Source organism: Leptopilina heterotoma, unplaced genomic scaffold, assembly GCF_015476425.1.
Source record: "Leptopilina heterotoma isolate Lh14 unplaced genomic scaffold, ASM1547642v1 Lhet_215, whole genome shotgun sequence".
In the NCBI taxonomy this organism is placed as follows: Eukaryota; Metazoa; Arthropoda; class Insecta; order Hymenoptera; family Figitidae; genus Leptopilina; species Leptopilina heterotoma.
In genome coordinates, this window is record NW_025110933.1 from 746,000 (window position 1) to 772,353 (window position 26,354).

Below are 26,354 nucleotides of genomic sequence, written 5' to 3' on the forward strand. Positions count from 1 at the left end.
ATGACAATTCGCAAAAATGTCTTTTCGGAAAATCGACAATTCGCAAAATTGGCTTTTCGAAAAAATGACTATTCGCAAAAGTGCAGTTCGGTAAAATGACATTTCGGAAAAATGACATTTGGGGAATAATCATGCGTCCCATCATAGAAAGAAAGATAATTGTTATGATCAATATTTTGATGATTTTAAAGAGCAGGCTGAATACGAGAATCAATATTATTGCCAAAATAAAAACAAACAATTTAATGACTATGAACAAGTTACACCCAATAGTTACAAACAACCATGGAACCACCATCGGCGAAAAAGGAATCAACGACAGAGTCAACGATTCAATAGCAGAACCTATAGTAATAACGGTATCAACAACCAAAATAGAAACATGAATTTCAGAAAAAATTATCAAAGTATGAACATGACATCACAGAGGTACGTAAAAGGAAATTTCTATAACAGCGATAGGAATTTTGAAGAGTATAACATCGATTCAAGAAATTTACAATATAGATTTGCTGAAGAAGAACAAGAATTTAATTTCAGAAATGAATGCAGAAGATACAACGATATACAAGATGATTACAGAATAGAGCAGCAGAAGGATTATGGATATACTAATTACGAAGAACCGTATATAAACTGGGAGGAACCATTTTTTTAAAAATGATTATTTCGATGTAAAGGAATTTGTAGACAATAGACCTGAATTTAAAAAAATACATGACTATGATTTCGTAATACCAAAAATTCGTTTTAAAGATTCGCCCAAAAACCAAAACTCTTGTATCAATAATTCAAGATTATTCTGAGGAAAAACAGCTACTAATAATATATGAAGACAATGAGACAGAAAATGTACCAGATGAATTTACAATTGAACTGAAAACTGATAAACTGGACACTCAGCAAAATTTGCGTATACCAAGGTCAATGTCATTCACTTTAGTAAAACCGAAATTAAAAGTAAAAGTAGTTAATAAAAGAAAATGGGTTCATAAAATCCAAAAAGAAAGATCAAATGTGAAAGGTAATTTGAAACAAAAATTAAATGCGTTTTATTTTAAGGCAAAAAAATTACGAGACAAAACATGGAGGGAACTAGAAGCAAGAGTTAAATCAGAGAGGTTAGGAATAGGTTAGACATAGGTAAACTCAAGAAGAGGGAGTTATAATGTAAGCCTAAGCAAGAAATATCTTTAACAATCTGTTTAGGTAAAATATTAAATTTACTATTTTAAAGAAACCTCATAAACTAATTGTAATATAATCATTAATTATTAGGGATTATAATTCTTTTCTTATTCTGTTAAAATTATTCTATACTCTATATCATTCTTGTCTAAAGTAGACTAGGTAAAGTTAAAATTGAGCCTCCCAATTCAAGAACTCGCCCGACGCTCGGATGAACACTAACGCCAGTCAAACAAGAAAAGTCACAAAAATTAAAATTTGAAATTTTGATTTTTTAGAAACACTACCTTGTAGGAAATTGAATAGCGCATCTTTTTTTCCTTTGAATTTTTTTCGTAGGATGAATATTGTCAGAAATAATGACGAAAAATGGTAAAATTTGGTTTTTTAAATTTCATTGCTTTTTAAAACATAAATCATCGTATCTTCGACAATTATTGTCGAATTGACTTCAAATTTGGTATGCAAGTCTATTTGGGTTCTGGGAAGACGATAAAATGATCAGAATGTAAAAATTTCCTAATTGTTCACTAATTTGTTAATGTAAATAAAGGCTTGTCAATTTTAGGTTAACTTACCTTCGTCGACAAAAAGTCTGCGGTGAACTTTCGAATTGAAAAAACTTCCAGTGAGACATTTGTTTATTAGTATATAAGGAAGTTTTTTGGAAAATATTAGATTGATTAATTAAAAAATGTGGAAAATATTAAGGTTTAAAGACAGCGCGGAGAGCGCGACATCGAGTCGCGGCGTGCAAATATCACTAAACACCAACTTTATAGGACGTCAGTTAGTAGTATAGCTATGAGGATACTGGGGCAGGTCGGTAAGGTAGATTCCTACATTATCAGTGGTTGGTAGGGTGTGCTCTACCTTACCGACCGAGTTAGTTCCGGTTGCCACCGCTAGATGGCGCCACTTGCAAATTCCAAATCCCCTTGGCGGGAAATTTAAAAATTTTATTTGATAAATTCAAACTGCTTAAACAGTGAGCCGCCATTTTGTTTTACCGACAGAGTGCGGTTTGAGTGTTGTGCCGAGAGATGGCGCCACAACTGAATCGTTTGTATTTCGCGGGCAAAGATGGTCCCTTATTGTTTACACTAATAAGATTATTAAAATTTTAATAGATGGCGCTTGTAAAAGTTGTTGAAATCTATTATATTAAACATAACCTTAAAATATATTATATTAAACATAACCTTAAAATATATTGTATTAAACATAACCTTAAAATATATTGTATTAAACATAACCTTAAAATCTATTTCATTAAACATAACCTTAAAATGTATACCTTATTATCTAACGTAATACTAATGAAGGTATTTCATTAAATACAGTATTAATAACAGTTCATACATTTATTATATGCAATATACAATATTTACACTTGTTTAATTTTAAATTCGTATAATTATCGTTAACAAGAATTACTGTTTACAAATATATGAAAATATATGTTTATTATATGTAAAAATAAAATGTTTATTTATAATTAATATTTATATATTCTAAAACTATAACTATTTATTTAAGTAAGGTAAGTTTAATTAACTTTTTTTTGTTTAATAATAATAATAATAAAAATAATAATAATAATAAAATTATTTATAATAATAATTTATTAATAAAGGTAAGTTAATTTTTCTATAACATATGCTTAAATTTGTAATAGCATTTCTGAATTTAAAATAAAATTCGCGCCAAGGACAATTTTAGATTCGATATTTATGAATCGATGTTCAGCGGCTCTAAAAGAATAAACGTTTTCTCATTGGCTGGTTTCATTATTTAAAATTATTAAGTTTTAATTTCGAAAATAGTATTAATAATCTTGTTAATTTTATAAATGAGACATAAATTTTGATAAAAAGTATATGCTTATTATTATTTTAAAGCAATACATGTTTATTCACTTATATTTTAGAAATATTGGTTTGTGATTTCCACATTTCTCTACTTGTTTAATGTGTGGCGGGAATATTCAAATTTTATTTTACATAATACTTTAAATTTACTATTTTATATATTCATGAAGTTATTAAAGAAAACATTTAAATTTTTAACTATTGAGAAACATAGACACTCAATAAAAAATTGTAACAAATGTGAATATTGTAAATATTGTGAAAGAATGGGGGTTTAGTTTGATTATACCACCCCTGAGATGCATAGCCGCCATATTCCAATCTAACCTTAACTTTTACAATAAGCAAATCACATTTACATTAAAGTGGCGTGTTCATTAGACTGAAATAATATAATAATGGTAAGTAAATAATAATTATATATATTTCATACAATTTTAACCTCACTTTAGCTTGTTTTCAACTGATGAAATTACTATCCACATTCTCTGTTTTTCCGTCTTTTCAATATTATTTTCTTTCGAATTTCTAGGTTACTAATATTTTTCTCTCAATTTTCAGTAAGTTTTTTTTCTCATTTCTAAAATTCTATTCTCTTAATTGTTTAACTTCTTAATATTTTTTACTATTACACAAATTGTTTTCAACTGATGAAATTACTATCCACATTCTCTGTTTTTCCGTCTTTTCAATATTATTTTCTTTCGAATTTCTAGGTAACTATTATTTTTCTCTCAATTTTCAGTAAGTTTTTTTTCTCATTTCTAAAATTCTATTCTCTTAATTGTTTAACTTCTTAATATTTTTTACTATTACACAAATTGTTTTCAACTGATGAAATTACTATCCACATTCTCTGTTTTTCCGTCTTTTCAATATTATTTTCTTTCGAATTTCTAGGTAACTATTATTTTTCTCTCAATTTTCAGTAAGTTTTTTTTCTCATTTCTAAAATTCTATTCTCTTAATTGTTTAACTTCTTAATATTTTTTACTATTACACAAATTGTTTTCAACTGATGAAATTACTATCCACATTCTCTGTTTTTCCATCTTTTCAATATTATTTTCTTTCGAATTTCTAGGTTACTAATATTTTTCTCTCAATTTTCAGTAAGTTTTTTTTCTCATTTCTAAAATTCTATTCTCTTAATTGTTTAACTTCTTAATATTTTTTACTATTACACAAATTGTTTTCAACTGATGAAATTACTATCCACATTCTCTGTTTTTCCATCTTTTCAATATTATTTTCTTTCAAATTTCTAGGTTACTAATATTTTTCTCTCAACTTTCAATAACTTTTTTTCTCATTTCTAAAATTCTATTCTCTTAATTGTATAACTTCTTAATATTTTTACTATTACACAAATTGTTTTCAACTGATGAAATTACTATCCACATTCTCTGTTTTTCCGTCTTTTCAATATTATTTTCTTTTAGATTTTCTTCTAATTCTTTTTCTTCTAATTCTTTTTCAGAATAATTTAAACGAAAAACTAGACGAAATGAGAAACATGGAGTATGATCCAGAGGAACCAGAATTGTTTAGGATTGAGAGAAATGAAATGGATCTGCAACCTAATTTACCAATGTTTCCAAATAATTTAATTGAAGAGGTGCTTGCCATGGAGGATAATGTAATTGAGGACATTGTTTTGGAAGAACTTCCAATTCCAAGGGTTATAAATGAACCTGAATTTCTAAATGTCTTTTATGATTCACAACAACCTTGGATAAGAAAGAAAACAAAATCACGTATAGTCATTCCACCACCACCACCACCCAAATCCTTGGAGGATATCCTTCAAGAGCTGCTGCTAGCACCGATTGTTGCACCCGTTCCAGCTCCGAGACCACCCATTCCGGCTCCGAGACAGCTAGCACCGATTGTTGCACCCATTCCGGCTCCGAGACAGGTAGCACCGATTGTTGCACCCGTTCCAGCTCCGAGACCACCCATTCCGGCTCCGAGACAGCTAGCACCGATTGTTGCACCCATATCGGCTCCGAGACAGCTAGCACCGATTGTTGCACCCGTTCCAGCTCCGAGACCACCCATTCCGGCTCCGAGACAGCTAGCACCGATTGTTGCACCCATTCCGGCTCCGAGACAGCTAGCACCGATTGTTGCACCCGTTCCAGCTCCGAGACCACCCATTCCGGCTCCGAGACAGCTAGCACCGATTGTTGCACCCATTCCGGCTCCGAGACAGCTAGCACCGATTGTTGCACCCGTTCCAGCTCCGAGGCAAATTGGACGACGCATTGCGCATGTAGCAGCAGGTGATGCACCGGTTAGGAATCTCAGGCAAGTAGCACAACGTGTTGCGCAATCGTTACATCCTAGTCCAAGACGTGCAGTCCTACTCCCTCCACGTCGTCTGCGTATAACTCGACAGCAACGCTTAGTAAAGGCTATGAAGAATTTTGCAACAGCGTCCTCAAGAAAGCGGTAGTTTTCTTTCTCATCAATAGTTTACATTTTTCAAACCTTGACTTTCATTATATTTTTCTTTATTATATTGCATGAATGTTAGAATTTTTATACTAGTACGTTCTCACTTCGACAAAAAAAAACACAAAGTGTCTATATTTTTTTGTTATTCAAACATTAGAAAGGAACGTGTCAATTTATTATTTTATTTTTATACTAGTACGTTCTCACTTTGACAAAAAACACAAAGTGTCTATATTTTTTGTTATGCAAACGTTAGAAAGTAACGTGTCAATTTATTATTTTATTTTTATACTAGTACGTTCTCACTTCGAAAAAAAACACAAAGTGTCTATATTTTTTTTGTTATTCAAACGTTAGAAAGTAACGTGTCAATTTATTATTTTATTTTTATACTAGTACGTTTTCACTTCGACAAAAAAAACACAAAGTGTCTATATTTTTTGTTATGCAAACGTTAGAAAGTAACGTGTCAATTTATTATTTTATTTTTATACTAGTACGTTCTCACTTCAACAACAAACACAAAGTGTCTATATTTTTTGTTATGCAAACGTTAGAAAGTAACGTGTCAATTTATTATTTTATTTTTATACTAGTACGTTCTCACTTCGACAAAAAACACAAAGTGTCTATATTTTTTGTTATGCAAACGTTAGAAAGTAACGTGTCAATTTATTATTTTATTTTTATACTAGTACGTTCTCACTTCGACAAAAAACACAAAGTGTCTATATTTTTTGTTATGCAAACGTTAGAAAGTAACGTGTCAATTTATTATTTTATTTTTATACTAGTACGTTCTCACTTCGACAAAAAACACAAAGTGTCTATATTTTTTGTTATGCAAACGTTAGAAAGTAACGTGTCAATTTATTATTTTATTTTTATACTAGTACGTTCTCACTTCGACAAAAAACACAAAGTGTCTATATTTTTTGTTATGCAAACGTTAGAAAGTAACGTGTCAATTTATTATTTTATTTTTATACTAGTACGTTCTCACTTCGAAAAAAAACACAAAGTGTCTATATTTTTTGTTATGCAAACGTTAGAAAGTGTAAATCGTCCCCAGTAACTTAACGCAAATGTCAATCAACCAGTAAATCAATCAAAGATTATATTTTATCAATTTATGTCATTCAACCTAATAATTGAAATTTATTTTTAATAACATATTATACATAAACAAAAAATTGTTATTAAAATTAACACAGGACTTTAAAAAGTAATTTTAATAAAATTTATTCAACAATTCAAAATTCTCCAAATTCAAATTTTGCGCTTTACCGACGGATGATCAGTATCTTATTATTTACCCTTAACGGCCGCAAAGCTTAATCGTAAGAGTGCATAGTGGAGAGAGCGCGTGGTGGGGTTATCACCATAAGTATTGTGCAACATAGCAGATGAGCACATTCAGCTTACAGCACACGATTGAGATGGAGAACCAGCGGTGCAAGTGCTACAACTGCCTGATGAGGATGGTGTCGCAATACAATGTAAGTATTAATAATTAAGTAAGTAATTAGTAATAATTAAATTGTATTAATATAATATATTTTAGTTGCAGCACCCGGGTCAAGAGGTACCGCTCCAACCAACGCCTCCAACGTACCCGTGGCACCGCCCTGAGACGCCACCACCCTGGGTGGACCTGGGGACGCCACCTCAGTCGCGAGAGGCAACACCGACGCCATCACCAGAGCCTAGGTCGCCGGAAGTGAGGTCTCCAACGCCTCCCAGGTACCCGTGGCATCGGCCAGAGACGCCACCACCCTATGTGGTGCTGGGGACGCCACCTCCACCAGAGGCGCAGCGAACAGCGTCACCGCAGCCCAGGTCGCCGACATTGTTAAGTCAAATATTAATTAATACTCATTTAAAATTACATCAAAGTTGACATAGTGTTAAGTGAGTATTGAGTCAACAGTAAATCAATATTATAATGCTAATAAGAAATGAAAGTTAAGTGAATGGTTATTTAGATTTAACTCTCTACCTACACTGACTTATACCAACTCTAAGGCTTTTAAATACAATTCCCATAGTCCCACCAGGCGACCGAATTGTCGTTTTTTTTTTTTTTTGTATCGACAGCGGTCACTTGAGTAAGCAGAGGGTTAAATCATTGTTGAATAAATGTTAAATGGAGCTATATGTAAAAAGCAAATCTAATGTAATTTTTAAAAATAAAATGTAAACTATGCAAGACACAGAACATGACAAAATAAAATATAACAAAGTAAATTCGAAAAAAAATAAAAAGTTATATAATATATAATATATTATAATTATACATGTGTATGTGATATACATTATAAATATATACAAAATAAATAATTTTTTCCATATGGACTATTGAAACTAAACATAAAATAATAATGAAACTTGGAAACATGTAATAATTATGAAAATACAAAGAAATTAGTTGATAAATAGAAATTTATTTTTAAAAAAGTAAGCAAAATAGAACTACATTAATAAGCTATAAATTGTAGATGAAGAAAGAAAGCATTTAAAATAAAACAATGCAAAAATTTTAAAACGCATGCTAAATTATAAAATTATAAATTTAAAAAATTCAGTGATAAACAAACTAACACATTTTCTTTAACAAGTTGTTTTAAATATGAATTAAAAGAATATCGCAAATTATCACGTTGCATTTAAAATTTTACGTGCGATTTTAAAAATAAAATAATAAATTGACACGTTACTTTCTAACGTTTGCATAACAAAAAATATAGACACTTTGTGTTTTTTTTCGAAGTGAGAACGTACTAGTATAAAAATAAAATAATAAATTGACACGTTACTTTCTAACGTTTGCATAACAAAAAATATAGACACTTTGTGTTTTTTGTCGAAGTGAGAACGTACTAGTATAAAAATAAAATAATAAATTGACACGTTACTTTCTAACGTTTGCATAACAAAAAATATAGAAACTTTGTGTTTTTTGTGGAAGTGAGAACGTACTAGTATAAAAATAAAATAATAAATTGACACGTTCCTTTCTAATGTTTGAATAACAAAAAAATATAGACACTTTGTGTTTTTTTTTGTCGAAGTGAGAACGTACTAGTATAAAAATTCTAACATTCATGCAATATAATAAAGAAAAATATAATGAAAGTCAAGGTTTGAGAAATGTAAACTATTGATGAGAAAGAAAACTACCGCTTTCTTGAGGACGCTGTTGCAAAATTCTTCATAGCCTTTACTAAGCGTTGCTGTCGAGTTATACGCAGACGACGTGGAGGGAGTAGGACTGCACGTCTTGGACTAGGATGTAACGATTGCGCAACACGTTGTGCTACTTGCCTGAGATACCTAACCGGTGCATCACCTGCTGCTACATGCGCAATGCGTCGTCCAATTTGCCTCGGAGCTGGAACGGGTGCAACAATCGGTGCTAGCTGTCTCGGAGCCGGAATGGGTGCAACAATCGGTGCTAGCTGTCTCGGAGCCGGAATGGGTGGTCTCGGAGCTGGAACGGGTGCAACAATCGGTGCTAGCTGTCTCGGAGCCGGAATGGGTGCAACAATCGGTGCTAGCTGTCTCGGAGCCGGAATGGGTGGTCTCGGAGCTGGAACGGGTGCAACAATCGGTGCTAGCTGTCTCGGAGCCGATATGGGTGCAACAATCGGTGCTAGCTGTCTCGGAGCCGGAATGGGTGGTCTCGGAGCTGGAACGGGTGCAACAATCGGTGCTAGCTGTCTCGGAGCCGGAATGGGTGCAACAATCGGTGCTAGCTGTCTCGGAGCCGGAATGGGTGGTCTCAGAGCTGGAACGGGTGCAACAATCGGTGCTAGCTGTCTCGGAGCCGGAATGGGTGCAACAATCGGTGCTAGCTGTCTCGGAGCCGGAATGGGTGGTCTCGGAGCTGGAACGGGTGCAACAATCGGTGCTAGCTGTCTCGGAGCCGGAATGGGTGCAATAATCGGTGCTAGCTGTCTCGGAGCCAGAATGGGTGGTCTCGGAGCTGGAACGGGTGCAACAATCGGTGCTAGCTGTCTCGGAGCCGGAATGGGTGCAACAATCGGTGCTAGCTGTCTCGGAGCCGGAATGGGTGGTCTCGGAGCTGGAACGGGTGCAACAATCGGTGCTAGCATCAGCTCTTGAAGGATATCCTCCAAGGATTTGGGTGGTGGTGGTGGTGGAATGACTATACGTGATTTTGTTTTCTTTCTTATCCAAGGTTGTTGTGAATCATAAAAGACATTTAGAAATTCAGGTTCATTTATATCCCTTGGAATTGGAAGTTCTTCCAAAACAATGTCCACAATTACATTATCCTCCATGGCAAGCACCTCTTCAATTAAATTATTTGGAAACATTGGTAAATTAGGTTGCAGATCCATTTCATTTCTCTCAATCCTAAACAATTCTGGTTCCTCTGGATCATACTTCATGTTTCTCATTTCGTCTAGTTTTTCGTTTAAATTATTCTGAAAAAGAATTAGAAGAAAAAGAATTAGAAGAAAATCTAAAAGAAAATAATATTGAAAAGACGGAAAAACAGAGAATGTGGATAGTAATTTCATCAGTTGAAAACAATTTGTGTAATAGTAAAAATATTAAGAAGTTATACAATTAAGAGAATAGAATTTTAGAAATGAGAAAAAAAGTTATTGAAAATTGAGAGAAAAATATTAGTAACCTAGAAATTCGAAAGACAATAATATTAAAAAGATGGAAAAACAGAGAATGTGGATAGTAATTTCATCAGTTGAAAACAATTTGTGTAATAGTAAAAAATATTAAGAAGTTAAACAATTAAGAGAATAGAATTTTAGAAATGAGAAAAAAAACTTACTGAAAATTGAGAGAAAAATATTAGTAACCTAGAAATTCGAAAGAAAATAATATTGAAAAGATGGAAAAACAGAGAATGTGGATAGTAATTTCATCAGTTGAAAACAATTTGTGTAATAGTAAAAAATATTAAGAAGTTAAACAATTAAGAGAATAGAATTTTAGAAATGAGAAAAAAAACTTACTGAAAATTGAGAGAAAAATGTTAGTTACCTAGAAATTCGAAAGAAAATAATATTGAAAAGATGGAAAAACAGAGAATGTGGATAGTAATTTCATCAGTTGAAAACAATTTGTGTAATAGTAAAAATATTAAGAAGTTATACAATTAAGAGAATAGAATTTTAGAAATGAGAAAAAAAGTTATTAAAAATTGAGAGAAAAATATTAGTAACCTAGAAATTCGAAAGAAAATAATATTGAAAAGATGGAAAAACAGAGAATGTGGATAGTAATTTCATCAGTTGAAAACAATTTGTGTAATAGTGAAAATATTAAGAAGTTATACAATTAAGAGAATAGAATTTTAGAAATGAGAAAAAAAGTTATTGAAAATTGAGAGAAAAATATTAGTAACCTAGAAATTCGAAAGAAAATAATATTGAAAAGATGGAAAAACAGAGAATGTGGATAGTAATTTCATCAGTTGAAAACAATTTGTGTAATAGTAAAAAATATTAAGAAGTTAAACAATTAAGAGAATAGAATTTTAGAAATGAGAAAAAAAACTTACTGAAAATTGAGAGAAAAATATTAGTAACCTAGAAATTCGAAAGAAAATAATATTGAAAAGATGGAAAAACAGAGAATGTGGATAGTAATTTCATCAGTTGAAAACAATTTGTGTAATAGTAAAAAATATTAAGAAGTTAAACAATTAAGAGAATAGAATTTTAGAAATGAGAAAAAAATTTTACTGAAAATTGAGAGAAAAATGTTAGTTACCTAGAAATTCGAAAGAAAATAATATTGAAAAGATGGAAAAACAGAGAATGTGGATAGTAATTTCATCAGTTGAAAACAATTTGTGTAATAGTAAAAATATTAAGAAGTTATACAATTAAGAGAATAGAATTTTAGAAATGAGAAAAAAAGTTATTAAAAATTGAGAGAAAAATATTAGTAACCTAGAAATTCGAAAGAAAATAATATTGAAAACATGGAAAAACAGAGAATGTGGATAGTAATTTCATCAGTTGAAAACAATTTGTGTAATAGTAAAAATATTAAGAAGTTATACAATTAAGAGAATAGAATTTTAGAAATGAGAAAAAAAGTTATTGAAAATTGAGAGAAAAATATTAGTAACCTAGAAATTCGAAAGACAATAATATTAAAAAGATGGAAAAACAGAGAATGTGGATAGTAATTTCATCAGTTGAAAACAATTTGTGTAATAGTAAAAAATATTAAGAAGTTAAACAATTAAGAGAATAGAATTTTAGAAATGAGAAAAAAAACTTACTGAAAATTGAGAGAAAAATATTAGTAACCTAGAAATTCGAAAGAAAATAATATTGAAAAGATGGAAAAACAGAGAATGTGGATAGTAATTTTATCAGTTGAAAACAATTTGTGTAATAGTAAAAAATATTAAGAAGTTAAACAATTAAGAGAATAGAATTTTAGAAATGAGAAAAAAAGTTATTAAAAATTGAGAGAAAAATATTAGTAACCTAGAAATTCGAAAGAAAATAATATTGAAAAGATGGAAAAACAGAGAATGTGGATAGTAATTTCATCAGTTGAAAACAATTTGTGTAATAGTAAAAAATATTAAGAAGTTAAACAATTAAGAGAATAGAATTTTAGAAATGAGAAAGAAAACTTACTGAAAATTGAGAGAAAAATATTAGTTACCTAGAAATTCGAAAGAAAATAATATTGAAAAGATAGAAAAACAGAGAATGTGGATAGTAATTTCATCAGTTGAAAGCAATTTGTGTAATAGTAAAAATATTAAGAAGTTAAACAATTAAGAGAATAGAATTTTAGAAATGAGAAAAAAAACTTACTAAAAATTGAGAGAAAAATATTAGTAACCTAGAAATTCGAAAGAAAATAATATTGAAAAGATGGAAAAACAGAGAATGTGGATAGTAATTTCATCAGTTGAAAACAATTTGTGTAATAGTAAAAATATTAAGATGTTATACAATTAAGAGAATAGAATTTTAGAAATGAGAAAAAAAGTTATTGAAAATTGAGAGAAAAATATTAGTAACCTAGAAATTCGAAAGAAAATAATATTGAAAAGACGGAAAAACAGAGAATGTGGATAGTAATTTCATCAGTTGAAAACAATTTGTGTAATAGTAAAAATATTAAGAAGTTATACAATTAAGAGAATAGAATTTTAGAAATGAGAAAAAAAGTTATTGAAAATTGAGAGAAAAATATTAGTAACCTAGAAATTCGAAAGAAAATAATATTGAAAAGATGGAAAAACAGAGAATGTGGATAGTAATTTCATCAGTTGAAAACAATTTGTGTAATAGTAAAAAATATTAAGAAGTTAAACAATTAAGAGAATAGAATTTTAGAAATGAGAAAAAAAACTTACTGAAAATTGAGAGAAAAATATTAGTAACCTAGAAATTCGAAAGAAAATAATATTGAAAAGATGGAAAAACAGAGAATGTGGATAGTAATTTTATCAGTTGAAAACAATTTGTGTAATAGTAAAAAATATTAAGAAGTTAAACAATTAAGAGAATAGAATTTTAGAAATGAGAAAAAAAGTTATTAAAAATTGAGAGAAAAATATTAGTAACCTAGAAATTCGAAAGAAAATAATATTGAAAAGATGGAAAAACAGAGAATGTGGATAGTAATTTCATCAGTTGAAAGCAATTTGTGTAATAGTAAAAATATTAAGAAGTTATACAATTAAGAGAATAGAATTTTAGAAATGAGAAAAAAAGTTATTGAAAATTGAGAGAAAAATATTAGTAACCTAGAAATTCGAAAGAAAATAATATTGAAAAGATGGATAAACAGAGAATGTGGATAGTAATTTCATCAGTTGAAAACAATTTGTGTAATAGTAAAAAATATTAAGAAGTTAAACAATTAAGAGAATAGAATTTTAGAAATGAGAAAAAAAACTTACTGAAAATTGAGAGAAAAATATTAGTAACCTAGAAATTCGAAAGAAAATAATATTGAAAAGACGGAAAAACAGAGAATGTGGATAGTAATTTCATCAGTTGAAAACAAGCTAAAGTGAGGTTAAAATTGTATGAAATATATATAATTATTATTTACTTACCATTATTTTATTATTTCAGTCTAATGAACACGCCACTTTAATGTAAATGTGATTTGCTTATTGTAAAAGTTAAGGTTAGATTGGAATATGGCGGCTATGCATCTCAGGGGTGGTATAATCAAACTAAACCCCCATTCTTTCACAATATTTACAATATTCACATTTGTTACAATTTTTTATTGAGTGTCTATGTTTCTCAATAGTTAAAAATTTAAATGTTTTCTTTAATTACTTCATGAATATATAAAATAGTAAATTTAAAGTATTATGTAAAATAAAATTTGAATATTCCCGCCACACATTAAACAAGTAGAGAAATGTGGAAATCACAAACCAATATTTCTAAAATATAAGTGAATAAACATGTATTGCTTTAAAATAATAATAAGCATATACTTTTTATCAAAATTTATGTCTCATTTATAAAATTAACAAGATTATTATTACTATTTTCGAAATTAAAACTTAATAATTTTAAATAATGAAACCAGCCAATGAGAAAACGTTTATTTTTTTAGAGCCGCTGAACATCGATTCATAAATATCGAATCTAAAATTGTCCTTGGCGCGAATTTTATTTTAAATTCAGAAATGCTATTACAAATTTAAGCATATGTTATAGAAAAATTAACTTACCTTTATTAATAAATTATTATTATAAATAATTTTATTATTATTATTATTTTTATTATTATTATTATTAAACAAAAAAAAAGTTAATTAAACTTACCTTACTTAAATAAATAGTTATAGTTTTAGAATATATAAATATTAATTATAAATAAACATTTTATTTTTACATATAATAAACATATATTTTCATATATTTGTAAACAGTAATTCTTGTAAACGATAATTATACGAATTTAAAATTAAACAAGTGTAAATATTGTATATTGCATATAATAAATGTATGAACTGTTATTAATACTGTATTTAATGAAATACCTTCATTAGTATTACGTTAGATAATAAGGTATACATTTTAAGGTTATGTTTAATGAAATAGATTTTAAGGTTATGTTTAATACAATATATTTTAAGGTTATGTTTAATACAATATATTTTAAGGTTATGTTTAATATAATATATTTTAAGGTTATGTTTAATATAATAGATTTCAACAACTTTTACAAGCGCCATCTATTAAAATTTTAATAATCTTATTAGTGTAAACAATATGGCACCATCTTTGCCCGCGAAATACAAACGATTCAGTTGTGGCGCCATCTCTCGGCACAACACTCAAACCGCACTCTGTCGGTAAAACAAAATGGCGGCTCACTGTTTAAGCAGTTTGAATTTATCAAATAAAATTTTTAAATTTCCCGCCAAGGGGATTTGGAATTTGCAAGTGGCGCCATCTAGCGGTGGCAACCGGAACTAACTCGGTCGGTAAGGTAGAGCACACCCTACCAACCACTGATAATGTAGGAATCTACCTTACCGACCTGCCCCAGTATCCTCATAGCTATACTACTTCAGTTGTTGAATTTGTTCTTATTACCTCTGTTATTACTCAGTACTTTAAAAAAAGCATTTAATAAATTATTGGGATATAATTATAACAAACATAAAAATTCTATAAATAATAAAGAACTAGCAACAATTCGCGCGGCTAACTTTTTACTACATTTTATAAATAAAATTAGCAATTGTAAAAATAATAGAATTTGAAAACTTTCTAATTTAAATTTTTGTTGAAAACACTAAAAAAATTTAATTTATATGATATTTTATGATATTTTATATGATATTTATATGATTTTTTGTTTAAAAAAATAGCCATTTTTTCAATTGTTGATAACTCAAAAACGGTTACTTTAGGAAAAAATTTTTAAGAACATAAATTATTCCTTTTTATGTGCAGAATTAGAAAAAAAATATTAAAAATTTTTTTTAAAAAAAATTTTTTTTGACTTTTTTTGAAAAAAAAATTTTTTCTCATTTTTTATATTTTTTATATACTTTGCATGTATAAAAAATATTTTCTTCTGAAATACAATTAAGTATACGTATTTTCAAATATATAGAGAAAGACTTCGGATATTTATGACAATTGTCACAATACTGACATTATGATGACAATCGTCGAAGTAATTAAGAACTAGAGTTGTGCAAAAAGCTCGAGGCTCGAGGCTCGAGCGAGCTTTTTCGAGCTTTTCATTTTTCGGGCCGAGCTGAGCCGAGCCTAATCAGTTCGAGCTCGAGCCGAGTTCGAGCCGAGCTGTGTAAAAAGCTCGAATAGTTTCGAGTACTCGAGTTAATTCGAGTACTCGAATTTTTCGAGCACTCGAGGGAATTCGAGTACTCGAATTTTTTCGAGCTCTGAGTAAATTCGAGTTCTAGAGAAAATTCATAGAATTTTCGCATTTATTATATTTAGCAAATAGAAATATTGATTCAGTAATTCAAAAAAATTCGAAATTTTTTACTTATTAATAGTTTTTTTAGTAAGTCAAAAGCTCGAATCCATTCGAGTACTCGAATTCACTCGAGTGCTCGAATTTAATCGAGTACTCGAATTTACCCGAGTACTCGAATTTTTCGAGTACTCGAAGTCACTCGAGTACTCGAAAATTTCGAGTACTCGATACATCGAGCCGGCTCGGGCTCGGCTCGGCTCGGCCCGAAAAAATTTCGGCTCGGCTCGGCTCGACTTTTCGAGCTTTTTGCACATCTCTATTAAGAACCTTTAATCCGTTTACAAACAATATAATAAATAAGTATTATATCAAAAGTTATTTAAATGATTGGTGAGTTAAAATTATTGAAAAAAATTAAATAAATAAGATGAAAAATTTTCTTGCTTGTTGTAATGAGTGTAAAAAGCGAGTTTCTACAATTAAAACTAAAAAATATATAAAAAATGAAAAAAAAAATTTTTTTCAAAAAAAGTCAAAAAAATTTTTTTGAAAAAAAAATTTTTAATATTTTTTTTCTAATTCTGCACATAAAAAGGAACAATTTACGTTCTTAAAATTTTTTTTCCTAAAGTATCCGTTTTTGAGTTATCGACAATTGAAAAAAAAAATTTTTTTCAAAAAAAGTCAGAAAATTTTTTTTTCTAATTCTGCACATAAAATGGAATAATTTATGTTCTTAACAATTTTTTTCTAAAGTAACCGTTTTTGAGTTATCAACAATTGAAAAAATGGCTATTTTTTTAAACAAAAAATCATATTTTTTAAAAAAATTATCGTATAAAATTTTTAAAAAATGCATTTTAAAGGTGATAAAACTAGCTTCCAGAAGATATATGTGGGATTAAAATGCGACAATTTTTCTAACAAACTGTATAACTTTAAAAAAAACAAAAAAAACGAAAAATTTCATGTTGCAATAACATTTTTTAAACATTAACAAATTAATTTTTTTAATTTTTATTTTATACAGTGTTAAAGCTCAGGAAAAGAGCTTTAAAAAGAGACCTTTTTGAGCTTTTTATCTTTAATAATAAATAAAATACAAAACTTTTTGTACAGCTCTCAATCGCTGTAGGGTGGCAAAAGTTATTGAGCGGCACTGTATTTGCACGCCGCGACTCGATGTCGCGCTCTCCGCGCTGTCTTTAAACCTTAATATTTTCCACATTTTTTACTAAATCAATCTAATATTTTCCAAAAAACTTCCTTATATACTAATAAACAAATGTCTCACTAGAAGTTTTTTCAATTTAAAAGTTCACCGCAGACTTTTTGTCGACGAAGGTAAGTTAACCTAAAATTGACAAGCCTTTATTTACATTAACAAATTAGTGAACAATTAGGAAATTTTTACATTCTGATCATTTTCTCGTCTTCCCAGAACCCAAATAGACTTGCATACCAAATTTGAAGTCAATTCGACAATAATTGTCGAAGATACGATGATTTATGTTTTAAAATTTGAAAAACAAAATTTTACCATTTTTCGTCATTATTTCCGACAATATTCATCCTACGAAAAAAATTCAAAGGAAAAAAAGATGCGCTATTCAATTTCCTACAAGGTAGTGTTTCTAAAAAATCAAAATTTCAAATTTTAATTTTTGTGACTTTTCTTGTTTGACTGGCGTTAGTGTTCATCCGAGCGTCGGGCGAGTTCTTGAATTGGGAGGCTCAATTGATGACATTAAATGACATCTAATTCAATATGTAACAAGGGATAAAATAGGATATAAAATTAATAGTATAAACATAAAACGTATAAATGAAACATAGGACTAAAAATTGGTTACTACTTCTCTTGAAAGAGAAAGTTAATCAAAGAAAGAATAAGTAATAAGTCGAATACTAACATATACAAATGCTATACTAATTTGGAATAATATTGCATAAACACTTGCTAACAAATAAAGTTTGTCCAAAGCACTAGAAAATTAAAGAAACAAATTTTTTTATAACAAGTTTTAAAAAATGTTTTGGTCTAAATGCAGAATACATTTAAATAAAACACCTTCACTGAAAATTAGTATTAAAAAAACAAATTACATAATTTAAGTGTTTATGTTACTACAATTGTGTTTAAAATCAACAAAAAGTTATAACATTGTTTTAAACAATTGTATATATGGTCCTTATTAATATTAACAAAATTAACCAAAAGTTTATTTGAGATGAATTTCAAAATACCAATACTATAGGTACTATTCTATAAAAAATAAGTATATTATTCGTTAAAATATTTCTTTAAATTTTTTGGAATTAAAGAACAAATTTTATATCCTTCGATTTGGTTTGCATATTTTTCTATACATCTTACCAAACTTTATGAACAAAATAATGATAAACTAAGGCCAAATATATTTTTTCTTAAAATTATGATAAATCCAAATTTTTCTAGCTATGTTATATAATAATTCAATATATATAAAATTTTAAGATTATTTTGATTACGTTTCTAATCTCAGAATTATTCCTTATATGAAATCAGCAGATATGCAAATTAGGTAAAGAGAGACATTCTTATTGACATTGCCTTTAGAGAAAGAAAGAAAGGTAGCCGTTACCAGAGAGAGAGCTACAGGCGCCGTTATCCAGACGTTATCGAGACCGTTATCTTTGGAGTTTCTATTACTATATATATTATATATATATATACATATAATAGACTTTTCTTTATATTTCCCTTGCGATGAAGGAAGAAAGAAAATATTACCTGGGTTCTCCGAGGTAATCCCCATTACAAAGGCTATTGTTTAAGGGTTCGTAATCCTTCTTAGGGTCGAATACAGGCCTATGTATATATATATATATATATATATATATATATATACATCAATCTATGAGTGCGAAGAGGACACTCACGTTTAGGGCCTACCACCTAAATATAAGAACGAAAATTTAATTTAAAAATCATATCGTCGATTATTTTCCTTGGAGCACGTTCTACGTGTCTTCAACGAAATTGAAGTATAACAATTTTTTTTGGGAATTCACTCACTATAGGTGAGTGAATAAAAAAGTTAAATAAGTGAATTATCAGTGAAAACTTCGTGAATTAGTAAATAGTGATTTAGTGAATAGTAAGTATTAGTGAATATAATTAAATAAGTGAAAATTAAATAATAATAGAAATACATTAAAATACTTTTTTCTAATTTTTTTCAATCATTTAAATAATTATGTATTTGAGTTGTGTTTAGTTTTCGAAGTTAATTAATAAAGTTAAAAAATTTTTTTTTTATGTTTATTAATAAATTAAAAAATTTGTTATAATTTGGAAATCGTATGTAATTGGAATCCAAAGGCAAAATTAGAAGTTGGTTATATTGGATGAAAGGCAAAATTGGTTAAATTAATTATATTGAATAAAAGGCAAAATTGGTTACATTGGTTTTATTGGATAAAAGGCAAAATTGGTTATATTGGTTTTATTGGATAAAAGACAAAATTGGTTATATTGGATAAAAGGCAAAATTGGTTATATTGGATAAATATTGGTTATATTGGATAAAAAGCTGGAAATTGGATAAAAGGAAAAAATTGGTTATATATTGGTTAAATTGGTTATATTGGATAAAAGGCAAAATTGGTTACATTGGTTTTATTGGATAAAAGGCAAAATTGGTTATATTGGTTTTATTGGATAAAAGACAAAATTGGTTATATTGGATAAAAGGCAAAATTGGTTATATTGGATAAATATTGGTTATATTGGATAAAAGGCAAAATTGGTTATATTGGATAAATATTGGATAAATATTAGTTATATTGGATAAAAGGCAAAATTGGTTATATTGGATAAATATTGAATAAATATTGGTTATATTGGATAAAAGGCAAAATTGGTTATATTGGATAAAAAGCTGGAAATTGGTTAAATTGTATAACAGGAATATTGGATAAAATAAAAAATTAGAAATTGGTTATATTGGATAAAAGGCAAAATTGGTTATATTGGATAAAAGGCAAAATTGGTTATATTGGATAAAAAGCAAAATTGGAAATTAATTATATTGGATAAAAAGAAAGCTAGAAATTGGTTAAATTGGATTAAAGGAAAAATAGTAAATTGGTTATATATTGGATAAGAGACAAAATTGGAAATTTGTTTGTATTTTCTATAGGAGGCAAAATTTGGTAATATCATTGAATAAAAGGAAATTATAATATTTATAATTAAATGTATAAAACTTGATCTTAAAATTCTACTGTAATATTGCTATTTTTAAATTTTTAATTCCTTGATATAAGTAAATTTTATAAAATAAAAGAACAATGTCTAACAAAGGAGAAACTGTTAATTTGACTACTGATGATTTAAGTATTGTTGTCACTGAAGGAGCAATGCTAAATAATGATCATATGTATGAATTTCAAAAGCTATTGGGAAGACAATCAAATTTTTTTTATAATATGCAAAATACTTTGTGTTTACAAACACTTGATTTGATAGTTCCAATCGAGAAAAATAAGCAGCACATTCAAATACTTTTTAGTGGATATTATAAGTCTGGTCATTGGATTTGTACTTATTATGATGGAAAAAGCCTTTACATTTTTGATAGTCTTAATAAAAAATATTTAAATGACGATCAAAGGGCTTACTTAATTAGATTATATCCTTTTGAACCACCAGTAGTTTTCACAACTGTTGATCAACAACCATTAAACAGTCTTGCTTGTGGAATATATGCAATAGCATTCGCAACATCGTTATTTTTTAATATTATGCCTGATTCTGTCAATTACTATTATTGTAATATGAGAAATCATTTAATGTTAATGTTCAAAAACAATAGTTTAAGTGAATTTCCCTCAGTACAAATTTCGAATAGTAGATCTTGCATAGTTGTGTATGACTGGAATTGTCTTTTAAATAAAAAAGATAAAAAATTTCAGTGTGGAGAATCAAACTTTTCTAAAAACTCTATTAAGAAAGAGATTTCTTTTCCGAGAATAATAAATAAAATAACTGAAGAAAATACTGCATCAACAACGTTTAAACAAAGAAGGGCTGAAATTCAAAAAAATTATCGCGATAAGCAAGAATTGAAGCGTGAAGTTGATAATGCAAATTATTCAGAGGAAGCACACACTTCCCTTTCTTTTCCAAGAGCAATAAATAGAATAAATAAAGGAAATGTTGAATTATCGACAACACTTAAACAGAGTAAGGCTGAAATTCAAAGAAATTATCGCGAAAGGCAAAAATTAAAGCGTAAAGTTGATAATGCAAATTATTCAGAGGAAGCACACACTGTCCTTTCTTTTCCGAGAGCAATAAGTAAAATAAATAAAGGAAATATTGAATCATCAACAACACTTAAACAGAGTAAGGCTGAAATTCAAAAAAATTATCGCGAAAGGCAAAAATTGAAGCGTAAAGTTGATAATGCAAATTATTCAGAGGAAGCACACACTGTCCTTTCTTTTCCAAGAGCAATAAATAAAATAAATGAAGGAAATGTTGAATCATCAACAACACTTAAACAGAGTAAGGCTGAAATTCAAAGAAATTATTGCGAAAGGCAAAAATTGAAGCGTAAAGTTGATAATGCAAATTATTTAGAGGAAGCACACACTGTCCTTTCATTTCCGAGAGTAATAACTAAATTAAATGAAAAAAATAATGCGTCAACAACACTCAAACAAAGTAGGTCTGAAATTCAAAAAAATTATCGTGACAGGCAAAAACTGAAGCGTAAAGTTGATAATGCAAATTATTCAGAGGAAGCACACACTGTCCTTTCTTTTCCGAGAGTAATAACTAAATTAAATGAAAAAAATAATGCGTCAACAACACTCAAACAAAGTAGGTCTGAAATTCAAAAAAATTATCGTGATAGGCAAAAACTGAAACGTAAAATTGATAATGTAAATTATTCAGGTGAAGTGCACACTTCAACTAAGAAAAAACTTCAAGTTGAATCTAAAATAGAATATGCTCAAAACCTTAAATTAAAAAATATAAACAGTGATAGAAGTACTTTGTCAAAAACAAAAAATACTCTATGTCAAAGAAATTATTGTGAAAGAGTATTAAATCATCAAATTCAAAATGAGTTGAAACTGGTAAATAATAGTATAAATTCAAATTTGAATATTTCTAATCCAAAGAAAATATTAAATATAGATTTAGATGATAATAAAACATTTAAGTCAAATAATGTTGAAAATTATCTAGGTCCAATGAATTATTACTGCACACATTGTCAAGCTAAACATTTTAAAGATGAACAAGTTGCTGGTAGAAAAGTTAGTTTTAATGACTGTTGTAGTCATGGAGGTGTTGTTTTAACTTCTATACAATATCCAGATGAATTAAAGCTTTTGCTAGAAGGGCTTCATAAAAAATCTGGTCATTTTAAAAAGAATATAAGGCTGTACAATAATTCTTTTTCTTTTGCATCTTTAAATGCTAATGTAATTAATTTTAATGGAAGAAGAAGAGGACCATTCTGTTACAAAATTCAAGGTCAAATTTACTATCAAATTAATAGTGCTTTATATCCGGATAAAGGTGAAGATCCATGTTTTGGTCAATTATTTATTTATGACCCTGAGGAATCAATCAGATACAGATTAAAAAGTAACGAAAATTTGGACAAAGAACTTTTACAAAATATAGAAAATATTATGAGAACTTCAAACGCATACACAAAATCTTACATGATGATGTCAGAAGTAATTAAAATAGAAACTGAATTAGCAAGACAAAATAATGAAGATGTTCCAGAGTTACAACTATTGTTCACGTTGAAAAAAGGTTTTGATAAAAAAAGATATAATTATCAAAGTTACAATGAAGTTGCTGCTATTTTCAATACAAACTCAGAAGGAGAAATACCAGAATCTTATGTAACAGTTTATAATAAGTCTACAAAGGAACTGAAATCAGTTAGTAATTTAGATCCGAATGTTGAACCATGGATCTATCCCATATTTTATCCACTTGGAAATAAAGGTTATAATATTAATATGCTTCGTAGTGATAGTGATTTTAGAAGTAAAAAACATAATATTTCTAGGTCTGCCTATTGTAAATACAAAATTGCTATAAGAGATAAGGAATTTAATCAATTTTTATATGGGGGAAGATTGTTTCAACAATGGGTAGTTGACAATTATGTAAAAATAGAGAAAGATAGATTGCAATTTTGTGCAAACAATCAAGCTCAATTGAGAAGTGAAACATATCAAGGATTAATCGATTATTTACAAAATAATGAGTTAGAAAATGATGTACACGTTGGAAAAATGCTTATATTGCCTTCCACTTTTATAGGATCACCTCGTAATATGATGCAACAATATCAGGATGCCATGGCTATTGTTGGTCGTCATGGTAGACCAGATTTATTTATTACAATGACGTGTAATCCAAATTGGAAAGAGATACAAGAAAATTTATTACCTCATCAAACTGCTTCTGATAGACCTGATATAGTAACTAGAGTTTTTGCATTGAAGGTGAAACAACTTTTAAATGTTATTGTTGACAACAAATTATTTGGAGAGGTTAAGTCTTATGTTTATGTTATTGAATTTCAAAAGCGAGGATTACCACATATTCATTTGTTAGTTATATTAAAAGAAAATTCTAAAATATTAACAGTTGAAAGTGTTGATCGTTATATTTCTGCAGAAATTCCTGATGAAAATATCAATCCTTCCTTGCATAACATAATAATGCAAAATAACATTCACGGACCTTGTGGAGATTGGTGTTTAATTGATGGTAAATGTTCAAAAAATTTTCCAAAAAGTTACCAAGAAGAAACTACAATTGAAGAAAACTGTTATGTTCGTTGTCGTCGAAGAAATAATAATAAAACGTATGAGCGACCAAATGGATTTGTTGTTGACAATTCTAATGTGGTTCCATATTGCCCTACACTTTCGGAAATATTTAATTGCCATATAAATGTGGAAATAGTTTCAAGTATTAAATCTGTTAAATATCTATATAAATATATTTTCAAGGGTCATGATGCTGCATCCATTATTATTACAAATGCGAATGGTGAGGTAACTGTTAATCACAATGAAATTAATCATTATGAAGAAAATAGGTATGTAGGTCCTGTTGAGGCTGTTTGGAGAATTTTAAGTAAACCTTTAGGGAAAAAGAGCCATAGTATAAATCGTTTACCCATACATTTACCAAATGAACAGAATGTTATTATTCGCGAAAGGAAAGATAATAACAATGTTTCTTTTGATTTACAGAAAAATACAAAATTGCTCGATTTTTTTAAACTTAATGAGCGTGATAGTACTGCTCGTCAGTATTATTATACACAAATACCAGAACATTATACGTGGATAAAAAAAACTCTTGAATGGCAAAAAAGGAGTCGTAAAGAAAAAGTATTGGGAAGAATGTATTCAGTTAATCCACGCCAATTGGAATTATTTCACCTTAGATTATTGTTACTTACAGTAAAAGGAGTAACTTCTTTCCAAAGTTTAAGAACAGTTAATGGAGTTATTCATGAATCTTTTACATCTGCTTGTTTGGCATTAGGACTTATAGAAGATGATAGTGAGTGGATTAGGACAATGGAAGAAGCTACTTTATGGATGATGCCTCATTCACTTCGACAATTATTTGTAAGAATTCTAATTCATTGTCATCCTGTACATCCGGAAAAACTTTGGGAGAAATTTAAAGGTCAAATGTCAGAAGACTATTCAAAAATTGACAATATTGAAGCTGAAAAAATAGCTTATAGAAATATAAAATCAATGTTATTGAATGAAGGATATTGTTTAACCGATTTTCAGGGTTTATTAGATATAGATGAAAATTTTCCTGCGCAGGTTGATGATATAAATATTTTTGAACATATAAAAATAGGAGAGCAGAATTATACTAAATTAAATGTTAAACAAAAAAATATAGTTGATTATATACTTGAAGTAATAAAAGATTCTTCTTCTAATAGTTCTAAATGCTTATATATTAATGGTTGTGGAGGATCTGGAAAAACTTTTTTATATACTACCTTATGGCATTTATTAAAAAGTAAAGGAATAAATGTTTGCAACATGGCATTTACAGGCATAGCTGCCACACTGCTTCCTAATGGGAAAACTGTACATAAAGTCTTAGGCTTACCTGTTCCATTGTACAATGATTCATCTTCAAATATTAAAGTTCAGTCAAAAGAAGGACAATTTTTAAAAAATATTGATGTTTTTATTTGGGATGAAGCACCAATGGCTCCAAAATATGCCTTAGAAATTATGGATAAGTTATTAAGAGATATAATGAAATCAAATGAAGTTTTTGGTGGAAAAATTGTAATTCTAGGAGGAGATTTTCGACAAATTTTACCGATAAAAGAACGAGGTACTAGATCAGAAATAATAAATTTATCAATAAAAAATAGTCATTTATGGCAACATTTCACAAAATACACATTAACAGAAAATATGAGAGCTTTACCAGAGGAAACAGAATTTGTAGAATTTCTACTTAAAGTTGGTAATGGCGAATTAAATGATATAGATGATAACATCGAATTACCAGAACATATTATTCAACAAGGAAATATAGATATTGCTGAAGAAATGTATAGTCATTTGATACAACAGAAAAAATTTAAAGATTTGTCAAAGTGTGCAATTTTAGCACCAAGAAATGTTGACGTTGATGATATTAATAAGAGGGTGGTAAATCTCTTAGACAGTAAAGGTGAAAAAATATATAAAAGTATTGATTCTACTGAAAGTTGTGATAATGGAAAATTTTCTGAAGTTTTATTACCAGAATATTTAAACACTCTCTCTCCACCTTCTTTACCACCACATGAATTACATTTAAGAATTAATTCTGTTGTAATGCTTATTAGAAATCTTAGTATTAATGAAGGATTATGTAACGGAACAAGGTTAATTGTTTTAGATTTATCACATAATGTTATTAAATGTAAAATATTAACCGGAGATAAGAGTGGAAATATTGTTTTTTTACATCGAGTAACTTTATATTGTGAAAATTTATATCCATTTACTTTTAAAAGACGACAGTTTCCTATAAAATTGGCTTTCGCAATGACCATTAATAAATCTCAAGGTCAAACATTTAATAAAATATTCATTGATTTAAGACGAGATGTTTTTAATCATGGTCAGATGTATGTTGCATTATCAAGAGTAAAATCATTTGATTCCGTAAAAATATTTTTAGGAGAAAATAGAAGTAATATATATATAAAAAATTATGTTTATAGGGAAATTTTGGACTTTTCTTAATTTAGTTTATTTTGTTATGTTGAATTCCTTTGGGATTTCAAATGTGAAACATTACATTGA

General features: G+C 28.6%; 1 protein-coding gene across 1 annotated transcript; it reads right to left on the bottom strand.

Moving 5' to 3' along the window:
• Positions 1-8,695: 8,695 nt before the first annotated feature.
• LOC122501808 (vegetative cell wall protein gp1-like) lies at positions 8,696-9,943 on the bottom strand. Its single transcript, XM_043611557.1, has one exon. The coding sequence runs from the start codon at positions 9,941-9,943 to the stop codon at positions 8,696-8,698; it is 1,248 nt and encodes a 415-aa protein (XP_043467492.1).
• Between the last annotated feature and the right edge of the window lie 16,411 nt (positions 9,944-26,354).